The 17,571-nt window shown below is 35.0% G+C and overlaps 1 protein-coding gene across 1 annotated transcript in view; it reads right to left on the reverse strand.

Annotated features, from left to right (window-relative positions):
* CUNH18orf63 (chromosome unknown C18orf63 homolog) overlaps positions 1-16,228 on the reverse strand; it is a 60,880-nt gene extending 44,652 nt beyond the window's left edge. Inside the window, exons 1-9 of the mRNA XM_045887932.1 lie at positions 16,095-16,228; positions 14,264-14,342; positions 11,949-12,005; positions 9,264-9,375; positions 8,624-8,665; positions 7,005-7,081; positions 1,183-1,292; positions 257-353; positions 58-143 (exon numbers count right to left, since the gene is read on the reverse strand). Coding sequence (XP_045743888.1) covers positions 58-143; positions 257-353; positions 1,183-1,292; positions 7,005-7,081; positions 8,624-8,665; positions 9,264-9,375; positions 11,949-12,005; positions 14,264-14,342; positions 16,095-16,228 — 794 coding nt within the window. The remainder of the gene's footprint in view (positions 1-57; positions 144-256; positions 354-1,182; positions 1,293-7,004; positions 7,082-8,623; positions 8,666-9,263; positions 9,376-11,948; positions 12,006-14,263; positions 14,343-16,094) is intronic.
* Positions 16,229-17,571: the final 1,343 nt, after the last annotated feature.

Below are 17,571 nucleotides of genomic sequence, written 5' to 3' on the forward strand. Positions count from 1 at the left end.
AGACTGGATCATGAGGTTGGAAGGGGCTTCTGTTATAAGTTGTGTGTAAAAGGATATGTGAAGATCTTTCCTCCTATCATTTTGAAGTAGATGCTGCAGTATATTTTAGTATTTCCACAATCTTCTGGAAGTTTATAGCCATACTAAAAATTAAGAACAAAGCTGAAATTCTCTTAAGAGAAAGCTAAACTTAGGTTAAATTATAAGAAGCAAAAATCAAATAGCTTCTAACATAATATACATTTCTATTCCTTACCAGGTCATTCCAGTGCATCTGGAAATCTTCATATGAGTGAAAAGGACAGTCAGGGGGTATGGTGTGAAGAATTCTTATTATTTGTCCCCTTTTCATACTATGAAAAATGAGTTGATAAAATATTATGAGCCAGTGCTTGGATATAATTTAACTATATAATTTAATTTAGAGAATACTCAAAAAGATTTAGCCACTATCAATACATAAGTAATAAACTAATCATTTGCTCCTAGTTCCAAGTACATCATTTTATTAAATCTTAGCAACCAGAATTGTTAGGAAAAACTAAATTGAATTAATGCAATGTGCCAGTTATAAACACAAAATAACGTTTAGTAAATGTTACCATAAAGAAGTATGCCTAGTAATTGTTAAACTTTAAGGAAAATTCTGTTAAGAGTTAAATGAATCAGAGTCAAATCTATGTTCCCTACCTACCTCTTCTCTGCTCTGAATTATTATGCACATTCTGTTACTTAAAGTTCTTTCAAAATTTCATTCCAATAGTCCTATTTATATTAATAACAAGCCATTTTTTTCCCTAAAGACAGTTCAAACTTAAAACTGTTCCTATCAAATGATAATGAAACATTAATTATATGCACAATTTAAAAGGTTTTAATGATATTATTACATTATTATATTATATATTATTATTATATAATGGTTCATAATGAGGTATCTGGAAATTTTACTTTTGTAAAGACTATATTTAACAAAAGTGTAAGTGTATAATAAAATTGTTTTAGTAATTTGATACAGGAAATTGATGGCTTCTGTATGACATTTTTTAAGTTACAAATCACTTTCAAAAAATTCAGTTTCAAAAATTCCTTTATACTTCTGTATACATCGTTGCTGAAGCAAAATGAGAGAGACTAACTATAACTTGGACCCATCCCAGATGATACAAGTTGAAATCTCACCTTGGCAAAACGTAGCACCAGTTGCTTAAAATTGAATGTCCTTCAATGACAGCATTCTTGTCAGTATCAAAATCCTTTATAATACTCTGAGAAATACCAAATTCTCTTAGCTTTTAATAGAAATAAGATTTAATGTGTAAGTCCTCAAAAGAATATTTCAAACAAAAAGAAACACATAGTCGATCACAAAGTAGTTTTAAAGGCTTAGTTTAAGTTGGAGATACATAACACTTTACATAATGTAATCAGTGTTTCAGCTCTCCTTATTTCTCTCTGTACAATATATCTAGTATTTCATGCTTTCTCTCATTTTCCAACCCTGAACCTCTCTCATACTTATTTCAACTGGTTTTCAACTTTTTGATTATGCTTATAGGAAGTTGAATTCCTTCTAAAGGAAGGTATTTACATTTTGTAAGAACAGTATCTTAATTTTTTTTTTTTTTTTTTAATGGAGGATGAGTTAGGGAGTTGTTCCTCTACTTGGTCTTTGGAAAGGAGAGCACAGAACCAATACTCTCCTTCTGTATCCCTTTTCCATCTCCTGGAATGCTTTTCCTCTGGTCCTCAGGTGCCCTATCTGCAGGGTATTTAAGCTGATGGTTTACCAATCCTTTTCCACTTATGGTTTTCTTACCCTGTGGGGCATTTTAATACAGTGAATCAAAGAAAAGGAGAGACTTGAAGTATTAATGTCCTCCTAAGAGGATACTGTGTTAGGATCAGAGAGAATGGTTCATAATCCCTCATCCCCTTTTTAACCTATCATCATACAGCTTTTGGGAAATAATGTTCTAACTTCATTCTCTACTACTGTTTTTCAACAAACTCCAACTAAACTGGCCATTTTTTTTATTGCCTAGACAAGTCATAAATAACAAAACACTTGCTTAAAGCACTGCCCTTACCCTGATTTATGAGTTCTACCAATAAGAGCCTTGCAGGCCTAGAGCTAGACCCATCTCCTCTACTTTCAGTGACTGATCCTTCCCTGAATTCTAATAGCATTTATTAAGACTAATGGAAATGAGGGAGCAGGGCAGAGCAGAAAAACATGAATGCAGGAATAGGAAGATAAGAACTGCTGGTTATGTTGTGAGGTAAGAAAGCAAAGACAGAATGAATAAGGATTCATACTGTCCTGTGCACTGGAGAAAATTTGCCTGGTGGTATACTGTACTTAAGAGCTATGTTGTCTAATTTGTGACCTAAGAAAAAGGATGGTCATGGGGCGCCTGGGTGGTTCAGCCAGTTAAGTGTCTGCCTTTGACTCTGGTCATGATCCCAGGGTCTTGGGATCCAGCCCCATGTTGGGCTGTTTGCTCAGTGGGGAGCATGCTTCTCCCTCTCCCTCTGCTGCTCCTTCTGCTTGTGTGTGCGTGCTCTCTCTCTCTCTGTCAAATAAATAAATAAAATCTAAAAAAAAGAAAAGGATGGTCAGTGCTGGGATGGCTGTGAATGTCAGGAAAGACTGACTGCAGGTGAATAAATAGAATATTTGAGGGAAAACAGAACCTAAAATTGAATTCAGAGAGGGTAGGTATGTCCAAATATTCAGTTTATGGGTTCTCATATACAGTCACTTACATAGCTTGAGTTTATATCGTTCTGGCTATTTTCAACACTATTCAGAGATTCAAGCAAATTGCTGCAGAGATCTCCATGGTACCAGCACTTAATGTCTATATTGGTTTTTCTCAACATAGATTTTTTTGAAGACTGGCTAACTACCCAAGTGTTCACCATATGCCCCAAGAGAAAGTTAACCTCCTACATGTATTTACTTAACAAATATTTATAATGTGTCCTTTCCTGAACAGACCTGCACTAACAAGGTACTCAGTAAATATACCTTCTTCTTTATAATGCCAAGCTAAAGAATTTGGATTTTATTTGCTCTAGGCAATGTTGAGATACTAGAGATATTTAGGTTGGGGCCATCTGTTTTAGAACGAGAACTCTGTTGATACTGTGAAGAAGAATTAGAGAATAAGTAAGGGGAAAGGCTGGAAAAAAGAAGGCCAAGGGGCGCCTGGGTGGCTCAGTTGGTTAAGCAACTGCCTTCGGCTCAGGTCATGATCCTGGAGTCCCGGGATCGAGTCCTGCATCGGGCTCCCTGCTCGGCAGGGAGTCTTCTTCTCCCTCTGATCCTCCCTGTCTCATGCTCTCTGTCTCCCATTCTCTCTCTCAGATAAATAAATAAAAAATCTTTAAAAAAAAAATAAAAAAAATAAAAAGAAGGCCAATATGGAATCCATTTTAATAGTTCAGGCAAAAGAAGAGAGTTTAATTAGAGCAGCAGAAATGGAGAGAGAGGAAGAGATTTCAGAGACCAAGGTAGGCTATTAATGGCTGATTAGATGTAGGGAGTGAGATCCAAGGATAACTCTGCAATTGGTAGCTGGTTAATTATTGGCTATTGATGCCAGTAACCAAGAGCAAATACAAGGAAGAACAGAGTTGGGGCTAGCGAGGGTGACAAATAATTCAGTTTCAGGCATAACCGAGACAGCATCATCAGTACATTCATGTGAAAATACCTGAGAAAGGACAAATTGCTATTATACAAGAATATTTGGGAAGTAAGTGTATAGGCTTACCACTGGAAGAGTTGGAACCCTAGGGAACAGCAACATTTAAGGTGCAGTAAGAGAGGAAAAACCATGAATGAGTGGTAGGAAATTCTGGATAAAGCAGTTTCAGAGAAATCAAAAAAGGATATGATTTCAAGAAGGAAAGGGTAGAAAATAATGTCACAGTTCCAAGGTTTCAGATATGAATTCTCTCAAACATCTCCTTTTTTTCTGAACTCCTAAAGTCAGGTGGTTCTTATGATACTTAGTTTGGTACTATATTATCGAACACTGTTGTTACTTTTTTCAGTACATAATAAATCTCTACTCCTGTCAGGCTCTATGGGATGTACAAATTTGAGTCAAGAAACCTAAGGCTAGGTGAAGGAAGTATAATGCAGTGTAGCAGAAAGAACAGAGTCAAAAGAAAAACTTTTAAATCCTAAATCACTTTCTTACTACCTTTATGACCTAGAGCAAGTTACTTAACCTCTGTCCCAGCTTACTTAAGGGGAATGAAAGTGTAGAAGATAAACTGGAAAGGAGAGAAAGGGTAAACATCCTCCTCCTCACTTTTATTCCCCCCAGCAGACCTATAACCAATACTAGATTTTGGTAAAAGGAAAATTCAATGCAATTATCTTTTAGTCTATTTGGGGAACAAAGATGAATAAGGCAAAAACTAGACTCTCAAAGAGATCACAACTTAATAGGAACATAGACATGTATGAAATTAATTTTTATAACAGTCAGAACATGAAAAATGCCATATCAAAAATTTAGGTAAAGTGAGATTTGGAGGAGCTGATTATCGATTATAATTTAGGAAATCAATTTAAATGAATAGAATAAGTGTGTACTGAGTATATACTGTTGAGTAGAAGATAGGAGTACATCTTCTCCATTTCTGGTGTTTGCTTCCATGTTGAGAAAGCTCTAACACATACTCCTGATGTCTCTCTGCCCTTCCACTCATTCCTCCCTAGGGTAGATCAGGTGACTTATCTGGCTGATAAAACTGGGACAATTCCTTCTTCCTCTTGGGAACTGGCCTGCTGGCACAAAGTAGTGTACTGCATCCTGTCATATGGGGAACGGTGCCTGATCTCTCAAGGGAGCCTGTGGGTTTCCATTACTCCCACAAGTAGCGGGGAATCTACCTAATTCTATGGTTCAGATAGGACACATTCTCTAACAACTGTTTTTTTTTTTTTTTTTCCATAATAAACAGTGTGACCATATATCTATTAAAATAAATAAAATGAAGACCAAACTTGAAAATCCCGTAAGCACACAAAACCAGTTAAGCACATAAGTAAAACCTAATCCAGCTCATTCTATAACACAACTGAAACTTAACTTCGATTATTTCTTGTAAATGCCTCTTAAAATCATAAATAAAGCTTAAATTGTTTTCCAAAACAGAGTAAGACAATCAGTTTTAACTAATCCACTGTCATCTGGAAAACCCCATTACTATAATGAATCATTATAAAGATAAAATAGCTTCTACATATTCATTATATAAACTGTCCTGCAACAACACCCTTCCAACTTTCATTACACTGTTAGTTTGAAGACTCTTGGTTCACAAACTATTCTTTTATGTACAATAAATTCAATAAATACAATTTTAATTGATTGATTTTATTTTTATCATACCCCAGTTCATATATGTTGGGCCAGTATCCCCTTAGGTTACTGTCCCTTTCACTCTCAAAAGTATCCATTTGGGACCATAAATTATATTCTCATCCTAGTAATAAAGACGGTATTCTGATCTCTATATGTCTTATTCTTCTTTGTCAATCTCTAATTGATTCAAAACTCAGATATATAAAGCACAAGTCTCAACTGCAGAAAATTCAAAGGACAGTAAGACATGGTATTAGTCCTTAAGAAGCTTATTCTAAAGTAAACTGGGGATATAAAAATGAGTATAATTCTAAACATACACCTAAGTATATGAGCATGGTGCAGAATAGAATGAAGGTTTAAAAGAGGCTGGGAGGTCACAGTGGGTCCAAGCCTTAGAAAGGTTCCTCAGCAGTACAAGATATTCATGTCATGCTGTCCATTCCACTTATTTTTATGCAGGTCATTTTCCCTACTGGCTTATACAATTCCTGAGGGCCAGATAGTAGAGCCTATTTATTTTTGACTTGTCTATTGCCTCAACATAGCAGGTAATCAAAAAAATTAAAGAGAAATATGAATGGAATAGCATTGGAGCTGGCCCTTAAAGGATGGGCAGGATGTATAGCTAATGAGAGGGTCACTCTAAGCAAAGGAGGAGTCATCTGTCTCAACACGGACACCACTGACACTTCAGGCTGGATAACTCTTTGTTGGGGTGGAGGTGGGGTTGCTGTCCTGAGCGCTATAGGATTTTTTTAGGCAGCATACCTAGCCTCAAACCACTAAATACCCCTCCCCCTTTGTCATAACCAAATTTTTCCTCAGACTTTACCAAATGACTCATGGGGAACAAAGTCATTCATTTCCTTCTCCACCCCCCTCTACTGAGAACCACTGTCACAGAAGAAGGAAAACAATATTTATTGAGTTACTATTAATGTGTAAGTTTCTACGCTGGGTGCTATGGGAATTAGTAAAATAAAAGACATACCCTTCTAAGAAGGCAAATGGTGTTACGTATTTTTTTTACAAATATAAGAAATGCTACCAGAATGTTAACAAGGGGATATTACATTTAGTATGAGCTGAAATAGTGTTTTTAATATTTGGAGGTAAGAAAAGAGGCCAGAAGTAAGTGCTGAGGCAGGGCAGGGTTGTGGAGACTCTCCACTGCCATTTAAAAAGATTTTTGAGCAAGAGAATAATATGATTAAATCTGTGTCAGGGGCACCTGGGTGGCTCAGTTGGCTAAGCATCTGCCTTCAGCTCAGGTCATGATCTTGGGGTCCTAGGGTGGAGCCCTGAGTCAGGTTCCCTGCTCAGTGGGGAGTCTGCTTCTCCCTCTCCTTCTGCCCCTCCCCTCTGCTCATGCTCTCTCTCAAATAAATAAAATCTTTTAAAAAATTTTTAAAAAACTGTGTTAAACTGACGTTTTCTTTGAGTAAACAGATTTGGAACAGTATCAACATATCAAGCATTTAATAATATGGATTTTGATAATAAAAACCCTTCTTACCACTCTTGTTAAAAATTAAAGCCTACTAGCATGTTGGTAATAAAGTATATAGTAAATATAGCAAAGTTAATTATAGAAATCAAAATATGTGGTACCTCAGGTAATGGCAGTCTGATTGTGTAAGCTTCTATACTTAGACAAACTTGACTTTCAGTTACATTGATGTCTAATACTGAAAATAAAATATTTATCTGTGAATTTTCTGGAATTATGACTCCATTTTATTAAGTTAATATTTTAAGTAACAAAAAATAACCTTAACTTTATTTATTCACATTAGAAACTCAATTAAGAATATGTATTTTTTTCTCACAAGGTAAAATTAAAAAAAAATCACCATATAATGTTTGAGAGTCTGCAGATGAGACAGAGGCCTGAAACAACATGGATATATGGGCATGTATGTATTGGGGGGCCACAGGGCAAGGTTACAATAAGAACAATGAGACATCCCACAGTTAGAACAATTCAACAAGTACCTTTTACAAGCCTGATTTCTATTTACATGTGAAAAATGGACACTGTCTTCTTAAATCGGGAGAGGTGCCATGCCAAGCTCCTAACTTCATAGTCTTTTCCTAACAAATGCTCATCAGTATACCAGCAGATACAATACAGATCTCATAGAGCCCCAAGGCTTCTACCTTGCTTTCTCATAATTAGAATTACTTATACAAGTCAGAGAGTGGTTATCTTGGGAATGGGTAGTACCTGAAAGAAAGCATGAGGGGATTCCTGGGGTCCTGGTAATGTTCTGTTTCTTGATTTGAGAACTGGTTATGAGGATATGTTTAGTCTGTGAAAATCCAATGAGCTATACACTTAAAATTTATCAGTTCTGCTATAGAATATTACATTTGGTAAAACTAAAAGAAAAATTCTAACACAAGAGTGAGGAATTTTTCTCTTCTAAACTTTTATCTTTAACCTCTGACAGCTATAGTCTCTTGACAGTGTCTGGGGATGAAACTGAATTTCTGTAATCAACCCATTTGTTCAGAGCTAGAACACAGTGACTGCCGTGTCCAACTTAAAACTAGTGCAAGGAGGGCAAATAGGCTTCAGCCTGAAAGTCAACTCAAATTAAACAGTTGTGGATTATAAGTGCTAGCTCAGGATTTAAGGCTATGCCCAAATTGTGGTGAAAGCTACCATGACTGATTAATGTCTACTTGGTCTTAGGATTTCCACTTGTCTGCTATCTGTGGACTACTGTTTAGGAACAGGTCTACTTGAATAGCCATGCTTATCAATGAAAGAATTAGACCATATTATAAACTGTGTATTTTAGGTCATCTTTGTCTCTTTAGACAATCTTTTTTTTTCTCTTTTAAGGAAAAGAAGAATTATGTTCTCATAAGAAATACATCTTTTACTTACAACAGTACTAAAGAATTTTCAATGACTCTGGAAGCTATACATTACAAATGCCTGCAGAATTTAACTTCTTCAGAGTAATAATTTCAATTAAGTAGAGAAATTAAAAATATAGATTTTATTCCAATTACGAGAAGTAAATTTTTTTTCTCATAAATAAGAACATATATTGTGACCCAGAGATGATGTCCTGGGTAAAATTGTGATTATAATAATACCTGATTATATTCTGATAATCATCAAGATTGTAGCAACCCAACAATTTGTAACATTGTTTTCTTTAATGACTGTTAACCATATTAATGTTTTATCTATTGACTTATGCATTTTTACTTACCAACAGCACTTTGCTTTCCCATCTGAGAAAGAAATTCTCTCCCTTAAAAAATTCATAGGGTATGCCACATTATTATAACTTATAAATCATGCTTAATAAATACAACCTTTTTATGTTTAATTATCAAAGCTAAGGAAAATACCTTAAAATGCAGTTTTACACAAAGGAATATCTAAAGACAGTTCAGGGAAAAAAATATAACCACTCAAAAAGTATCTTTTCAATTAAAAGGACAGAAATATCCAATTCTTCCTTCTAACATTTATTTCCTGGCATCAAGTACTTAGAAAATCGTCAGACCTCAACACAAAATCCAGAATAGCCTTTTGGTTCCAACCATTTTTGGTAATTTGTATTCATTTTTATTATAATGCTCTATTACTTATATTTATTCCTTTGTTAACATCAAGTATTATATGATTTTAAAAAATTCTTTGAAAAACATCAGCAGGCCTCTGGATATCATCCTAAGTAAGAAGATGACATTTATGTTGTTGTGGACTTGCCTGAGAAGGCTTAGCTGGGGCCATGCTTTAAAAACTATTCCCTAAAAATAATGTATCTTGAAATTTAAAACAGATGCACAGAATAGAAGTAATCTAGTTCAGAAACCCCCAATAACTGAAAGATATAAAGTCACCTTGCACCAAGAGATGGCCAGTTTTATTCCAGGCTGGAGCAAGTCTAGCTGTGAGTGAATATGAAAGGCAGTCTTGAAGAATTACAGGAATTACTCTTTGTGGAGCCTCTACCTAAACATATTAAAGAACAAAACACAGACAAATTTACAGCAATTGGCATGTCCTATAAACTCAAAGAAAATGTGTGTTTAGATCACCACCCAAAAACCTGGGTTATTTTGGATATCAGTTATAGTCATCACTATAGCTAATCCTATCTGGTTCTAAAGTTAAATTATTGTTAAAACATACTCGCTTTGAAACCATGAAGACTATCATGCTACAATGGCCAAATTCTTCCTCCTTATCCCGTCCCAATAAGCCTAAAGTTTTAGAGCTCCTGTGCTAGGACCCTACACTATACTTTGTATTCTGCTCTGCACAGAGGAAACCAGCCCAGAACTGTATTATAATTTTCATTGTTGTTCACTCTAGTTCAACATCAGAAAACAATTACTTACATGTGCACACATGAAACCAGCACACTATCTCTACCGGTAGAGAATTTTTTTAAATCAAGACTTTTACTTCTGACTAATAAAAAGCAATAGGATCCAGATTTATCCTCCCACTTGAGGTAACTAAAAAACTGAGCAAGTTACATGAAACGGTATTTCACAAGACTCTGGCCATCTAGCAAGAAAGAAGAGCAATCCTTAAGAGATGGAAATCCTACAATTACCTCCCACCCTAGCATCTCGATTAAAGAGGGTTTCTAGGCTGTGGTGCAGGGAAGCAGAACCCTGGAAGAGTCAGTGGGCTGCCTTAGTTGAGGGGATAGCTGAGAGTCCAGGAGGCCAAGGGAGCTAGTTTTGGGGGCAAAATATTAGACGGGGTAGAGCTGCACAGAGAGTGAACTCTGAGATCAGCAGAGTCCGTCTTGAGTCATCAGCTGAGTATGGATTAGCCACATGCATGTACGGAAAATACCCAGGGCTAGGGAAAGAACAAGGTTTTCTTCTATACAAATATCCTTACAAATATAGTCCAAAAGAAAATGCTGCCATTGCTGCTTTTAGCAAGATATGCAGAGAAATGAGAGAGCCAAGGAGAATTGTTTTCCAATATTATTCACCCTTCATTTTTGTACTATTTTGGTTTCTGGTGAATTTTCCCAGGATACAAGTAACTAATTTGTTGGCAGTGAAGAAGATCAAATCTGTTCAATTTGTTTCATAGCTATTTTAATTAAGGATGCTATCACTAGGACTTCAAGCAGCAGGATGAAGCCAACCTGTAACACTAACCTCAAACATGAACCCAGGGTCTCCCCAGGCCTAAACAGCTGAACAAATCCCATAAACTATCAGGATCTTCCTTAGAAAGCCAAATTGTTTTCTCCTTGATTCTGTATTGACTTTCGGCTTGGACTGAGGCATTAACCCAGATACAGTAGAATGTATCAGCATACATTCAGCCTTGGCATACAAGGAGGAAATGTAGGGCAATTCTGTAATCCATAACCATCCTGATTCACGACCTGGATGTCTTTCAGGGCAAAGATGGGGTCATTGACCACTGCAGCTAAAGACAGGGGCAACTTTTGTACCATGTTTTCTCAATAATTGATACAAAAGGTAGATAGAAAATAAGAATATAGTAGCTTAACAACACTATCAACTGCTGTGACCCAATTAACATATATAGACTACTTGACACAACAGCAGAATACACATTGTTTTTAATTAGACAAGGAATATTTACTAAGGAAGACAATATTCTGGGCCATAAAACAAGTCTCAATAAATTAAAAAACGTTCAAGTTATATAAAACATGTTCTCTAACCACAATTAAATTAGAAAACAATAGAAGGATCCTTGGAAAATCCCTGGATATGTGGAAACTACATAACACACTTCTAACTAACCCACAGCTAGAAAGGAAATCAAAGGGGAATTAGAAAGCATTTTGAACTGAGGAAAATGAGAACAAAACACATACACAGGAGGAAATTTATAGCACTAAATGTATCTATATTAGAAAGGAATGTTCTTGAATCAATGACCTCAGTTTCTACCTTAAGAAACTAAAAAAAGAAGAGCAAAGTAAACCCAAAGTAAGCATAAGAAAGTAAATAATAAAGACGAAAATGAAAAGCAATGAGATACAAAATAGTAAAACAACAGAGAAAATCTACCAAACCAAAAGCTTGTTTTTTTGCAATCAATAAGCTTGCTAAGCCTCTAGCAAGACTGATTAGGGAGGGAAAAAAAAGACAAGACACATTACCAATATCAGGAATGAGACAGGTGACATAACTACAGATTCTACAGCAAAGGAAATTAAGGGAGTATTACAAGCAACTTTATGTCAATAAATATAACAAGTTAGGTGAAATGGACAAATTCCTTGAAATAGATAATTTGAATAGTTCTATCATCTATTAAAGACATTGAAATTGTAGTCAAAAACCTTCCCACAGGGAAAATGCCAGGCCCAGATAATTTGATTGGTGAATTTTACTAAGTATTTATGGAAGAAATAAAAATTCTATACAAACTCTAAAAACTAAAAAGGTGGTTCTTTTACATGCAAAGCAATATCATATGAGAAAGATATTTTAATTTTTGTTTGCTGACAAAAGAAGTTGAATACAAAATCATTATAAATAGTATTTGCAATTATTATCCTTTTAAAAACTTACCTTAGCTCCATATTTTTCAATATAGGCATTAAGTTTTCCAGCTTTATAAAATGGTATCTATAACAACAAATCAACAAAAATCCACATTTATAAAAATTACTTAGCACAAATATATTATTAAATAATGCAATACATAAAGAATTTAAACATTTAAACATACAGCAGCCAACCCATCATCAGGCTATCATCCTAACAGCTTCTATTCCTTGGAGAAGCAAGTGATAATCATTCTCTCCCTAAAATAGAATCTGTGGGTACATTCTCAAAATGAGGAAAAGCCTTTCTGAGAGTGACATGAATGTAGAAAAGGAAAAGGCTAATAAATTTCATATAATATTTAACACCTTTCTTAATAATAAGTTTCTAGGCACGAATAAGGAAAACGGACACAAATGTAACCTCAAGAGAAAGTTCAAAAGACCAAGGTGCTTCAACTAATCAATTAAAGAAACAGAAATCAAAGAAGATATTATTTTTTAACCTAACAGATTGGCAGATATGTAAAGGTTGTTAATACCCAGTGTTTATGAGAATGTGGAAATACAGATTCTCTCAGTACACTATTAAAATGCTATCTAGTACAAGCTTTTCAGAGAATAATTTAGCATTACCTAGATTTTAGTTCAAAATGTACTGCAATCGCACTTCTAGGAATTTAAATCATAGAAACGACCAAATAAAAATGATATAATTTCAATGATGCTTTCTGAAGTCTTGTAGTAGTACAACTAGAAACTCAGATGTGCATTAGAAAATATTAATTATTATACACCCATACAATGAAATATTTGACAGCCTTAACAATGAATAAGATATACGTATTGAAACAGAACATCCAGGAGAGGCTGTTCAAGGAGAAATGAAAGGCAAGTTTCAAAATACTATGTATAAAAATCCAATTTTCTACTTTAAATATTTTCAAAAAATTTATAGTATGTAATATCTTTGTAAGAAAGCAAAACACATTTTTAGATGGCTACTTTTCTTTTAATATTCTTGCTAAGATTAGGATGCTTGAATTTACTAGAACTCTGAAACAATGTCCTCCTTGTTCCATAAAGATTTGCAGGTAGAGAAGAATACAAATAAGAGGTAGTAGTATTTACTTGTCCGTCAACAGCTTATCTTTCTTAAAAATGATATCAAGAATGAGAAAATAAAAGATGAATATATCACCATATAACATAGAAAAAAAATAAAGGAACTAAAGATTTTTTGATGGCTTGTTAGTATTAATAAATGTTCATTTCACTGAATTCTGAAGATCTAAATTCTCAGATTATGAGGATTTTCAGAAAGATTTTTGACAAAAATCTCAGGATAATATAATTTTTATAAAGATTTTTGGCATTTCATTATTATTCCCAGTGACATACAGCACTGGGAAATTTGTTTCTCGTTGTAATTTTATTATGTGTAAAGTTTTTTATTTTTATTTTTTAATTTTTAATTTTTTTTAAAGACTTTTTTTTTTGTTAGAGAGAGAGAGAGAGAGAACACATGCACAAGCAGTGGGAGCAGCAGGCAGAGGGAGAAGCCGGCTCCCTGCTGAGCAAGGAGCCCGATGTGGGACTCAACCCCAGGATCATGACCTGGGCCGGAGGTAGACGCTTAACTGACTGAGCCATGCAGATGCCCTTAAAATTTTTTTTAAATATAATTTCCAAATTAAAAAAAAAGAACTGTCAGGGGGCCTGGGTGGCTCAGTCAGTTAAGGATCTGCCTTTGGCTCAGGTCATGATCCCAGGGTCCTGAGATCAAGCCCCATGTTGGGCTCCCTCTTCAGTGGGGAGTCTGCTTCTCCTTCTCCCTCTGTGTGTGTGTGTGTGTGTGCAGGTGCATGCACGCTTCCTCTCTCAAATAGATAAATAAATATTTGGGGGAAAAAAAGAAGAAGAGAAATATCAAGTTTAAAATAAATAAACCATTGATCTAAATTCTTTAAAAACAATTGGAGATACATTGGGATAGGAAACTTCTTCCTTTATATTAAGTGGAATTTTAAAGAATAAAATATTAAAAAAAGATTAAGCCCATGCTATCTTAAAATTATGCTATAGTTTTACTATTCATTAATAGTCTTTATCTTAGCCTTTGTGACAAAAAGCTAAATATTAAATAAGAACCACAAAAACGAATTTTAAACCTCAGGTATATCAAAGTTAAAGTCTATAAATGGTTCAAACTACAACACAAGGTAATTTGGCTTCAGAAACCACCTTCAATTTGAGCTAAAATTAATACTTGAATTATTGTTTATCAATATTGCTCCCAATAATAAGTAATAATACTTCATAAAATTTTAAAATACTAACCGCCATCACTACCCAAATTTGGCTTAATATTCCAGGCACAGGTGATGTAAGAATATCTTGGTGTAAATACAGCAATTGCCTGTGGAGATGAAATGTATAATTTTAAAGTGGACTTGCCCTCTGTCTGATTTTATTTTATCAGAACAATGTGAAAATTACTTAGTTCTATTCAAAAGTTTACATTTTTTCTAGGGAAGGATTGTGTTATATAGACTTCTGTATCCCTCCCCACGCTTAACATGGTAACTTGAACATTTAGCCACTCAGCCAAGATTTAAGACTGTTTCAAGCTTTCAGATATTGATATGAATATTGTCCCTGCATCTTAGTTTCCCAATCTCTTTCAGCCGTGAACCTAAATTCTTCATTTAAAACTGCATTTCTGTCCAAATAGAGATTTGAAGATGTCTAAATATTGTTAAGAATCCAGCTCTTCTAACTTCTGTTTTCCTTTTTTTAAGTGGTAGTCCGGAGGTACTGGAGGCAAGACTCTAAGGATTCATCTATCAGTGAAGTTATCAACTACTTCAACGTTAGAACTACTGACTAGATGCTTTTCCTTCAAAAAGGAAATTTTTTCCAAACCTAAATGAAGTGAGTAGTGGTTTCATTTTAGCATTCAACAGCCAAATGAACTCACAACAAAATTTACAATTCAAATTATCATCAAGAATTTTGTTTCAAAGATCAAGGAAAAGGTGGATAAAACACATGAAAAATTTCAAAATTAATATCAAGAAAACAAACTTTAAAAAATAAGAGTGTGTGTGGCGGGGAGGGGTTACCTCAAAAAGTAAGATGGGCCAGTCTGTTTCTGGTCAGAACACTGGTCCAGAACCAGGTGCAGCAGGTACTTGGTTTTGCAAGGCCTGCTTTTGTCTAACATAGCTAAGCCTCTCCTCAATCTATTCCAGCCTCTGTCAGTTACTGGGACAGTGAATCAAGACACCTCACTCTGTGGCTATGGCCACCCTCAAATCGAGGGTAAACAGCAGAAAATCTCAGGTTTTCCACCCACTTGTTTCCAAAAGGAGTCACAGGTAAATGTCCAATAGGTATCAAATGATACCTTAACACAAAGGGTACAGGCTCCCGGATGTACTTTATTGGGAAAATATACATTGGGGAGAAGAAAACTTTTGTAAATAAGAGCAAAATGGGAAGACACCCTGAGAGTGTTTTCCTTATTTCTGGCTCCTAGCAATCTTGTGTTTGTTCCTCTCCAAGAAATTCAGTTACAGATATAACCTGTATTCTAAGAGTCCTTCTTTGAGTGACTCAAACAATTTAAGGGACTAATACATGGTGGGTTCTTAGCAATCATGGAGTTATACTTTAGGCTTCAATCAAGCTGTTTTTCAAAGAGTATCTTGGGTCAGACATTTCAAAATAGCTCTTGGAGAAATACTCTTCAGAAATCATCTTATGTTGACCCACAAAATAAGAAACTGTGTTAATCTAAAATGTTTACAGTATCTCCTAAAGTGTCCATAAAACAGTAGATACTCAGTAAATATGTATTTATTAATTTCTACCTCTAAGTTTTTGCGAACCTGATTTATCAATGTCCGTAAAAAATTTAAATTCAAAAGATCACACAAGAAGTCACAAATATAAAAACTGAATAACGCGACATTCAAGCTCAAATATTTTAAGTCCTTCCCTAAATATAATCCAATATACCTGGTCAGAACAAAACTGAATTCCTGTATTTAAAATTATATACACACATTAAATGAAAGAGTATTTTGTTTTAAAGGAGCTACTTCTGAAACAGCTCTTAAAGATCTCAAAAACTTAGAAAGCCTTATTTATAGAATGGATTTTTTACCTGCACATCTTCATTTGTATACTCCTCATCTCAGTATCTGCCACCTCATTACTCAGTATTATCCTGACAGCACAGAGTTTGTGTAAATCTGGAGGTGTGATGAAGAACAGTGATTGCTGCCTAGAATCATTCATATTTTCCTGTTGACTGAATGTCTCAGCTATCAGGCCTTTAAAAATAAACAAACAGCAATAAAATGGTAGTAAACTATCTTATCAAAAGGGTTTTAATACCAACCCACCACAGAATATTTGATACTGTGTTAGAATAAGACAATAAAAACAAATTAGCAGACTTTAGCATTTAAATATCACTAACATTTTGCCCTTAAGACTTGTTTAGCCTGGGTGGCTCAGTTGGTTGAGCGACTGACTCTTGATTTTGGCTCAGGTCATGATCTTAGGGTTGTGAGATCTAGCCCAAGCCGGGCTCTGCACTCAGTGGGGAGTCTGCTTGAGACGCTCTCTCCCTCTGACCCCCTTTCTCCCCTACATGTACTTTGTCTAAATAAATAAAATCTTAAATTAAAAAAGAATTGTTTAACCTGCTAGAACTTTTTGTTACAAATTTTATTAAGATGTAATAGAAATAACCTCCAATTCACTTTTTTTTTTTTTAAGATTTTATTTATTTGTTTGAGAGAGACATAGTGAGAGAGGGAACACAAGTGGGGGAGCGGGAGAGGGAGAAGCAGGCTTCCCGCCGAGCAGGGAGCCCAATGTGGGGCTCGATCCCAAGACCCTGGGACCATGACCTGAGCCGAAGGCAGACGCTTAACGACTGAGCCACCCGGGCGCCCCAATTCACTTTTTTTTTATATTATCAAATTCAATGGTTTTTAGTATCACAGTTATGCAATCATCACAATACATATTAGAAAATTTTCATCATTCCAAAAAGATAATGTAGAATTACAAGCCTGAAGTTCTAGATCATAAGTAAAATAATTTGAGTACAATAATACAAAAATGAGCTACTATATATTAAATGCCTACTCTGATCTAGATACTAGATATATTTCTATTCCATTGTCTTTATTTAATAAACTGTTTTAAAGTTCCTGGCTATTCTTTTTTAATTATTATTATTTTTTATTCTTATGTTAATCCCATACATTGCATCATTAATTTTAGATGAAGTGTTCCATGATTCACTGTTTGTGCACAACACCCAGTGCTCCATGCAGAACGTGCCCTCCTCAATACCCACCACCAGGCTAACCCATCCTCCCACCCCCCTCCCCTCTAGAACCCTGTTTGTTTTTCAGAGTCCATCGTCTCTCATGGTTCGTCCACCCCTCCGATTTCCCCCGCTTCATTCTTCCCCTCCCGCTAACTTCTTCTTCTTCTTTTTTTTTCTTTTTCTTAACATATATTGCATTATTTGTTTCAGTTCCTGGCTATTCTTAAGTTTCATTTTGTTTTCAGGAAAAAAAAGTATTTCCTATGACAATAATAATTTTTTGAAAATCTAAATG

Source organism: Mirounga angustirostris, unplaced genomic scaffold, assembly GCF_029215605.1.
Source record: "Mirounga angustirostris isolate CCGP_5_RB_7025 unplaced genomic scaffold, mMirAng1.0.hap1 SCAF_14, whole genome shotgun sequence".
NCBI classification, from domain to species: domain Eukaryota; kingdom Metazoa; phylum Chordata; class Mammalia; order Carnivora; family Phocidae; genus Mirounga; species Mirounga angustirostris.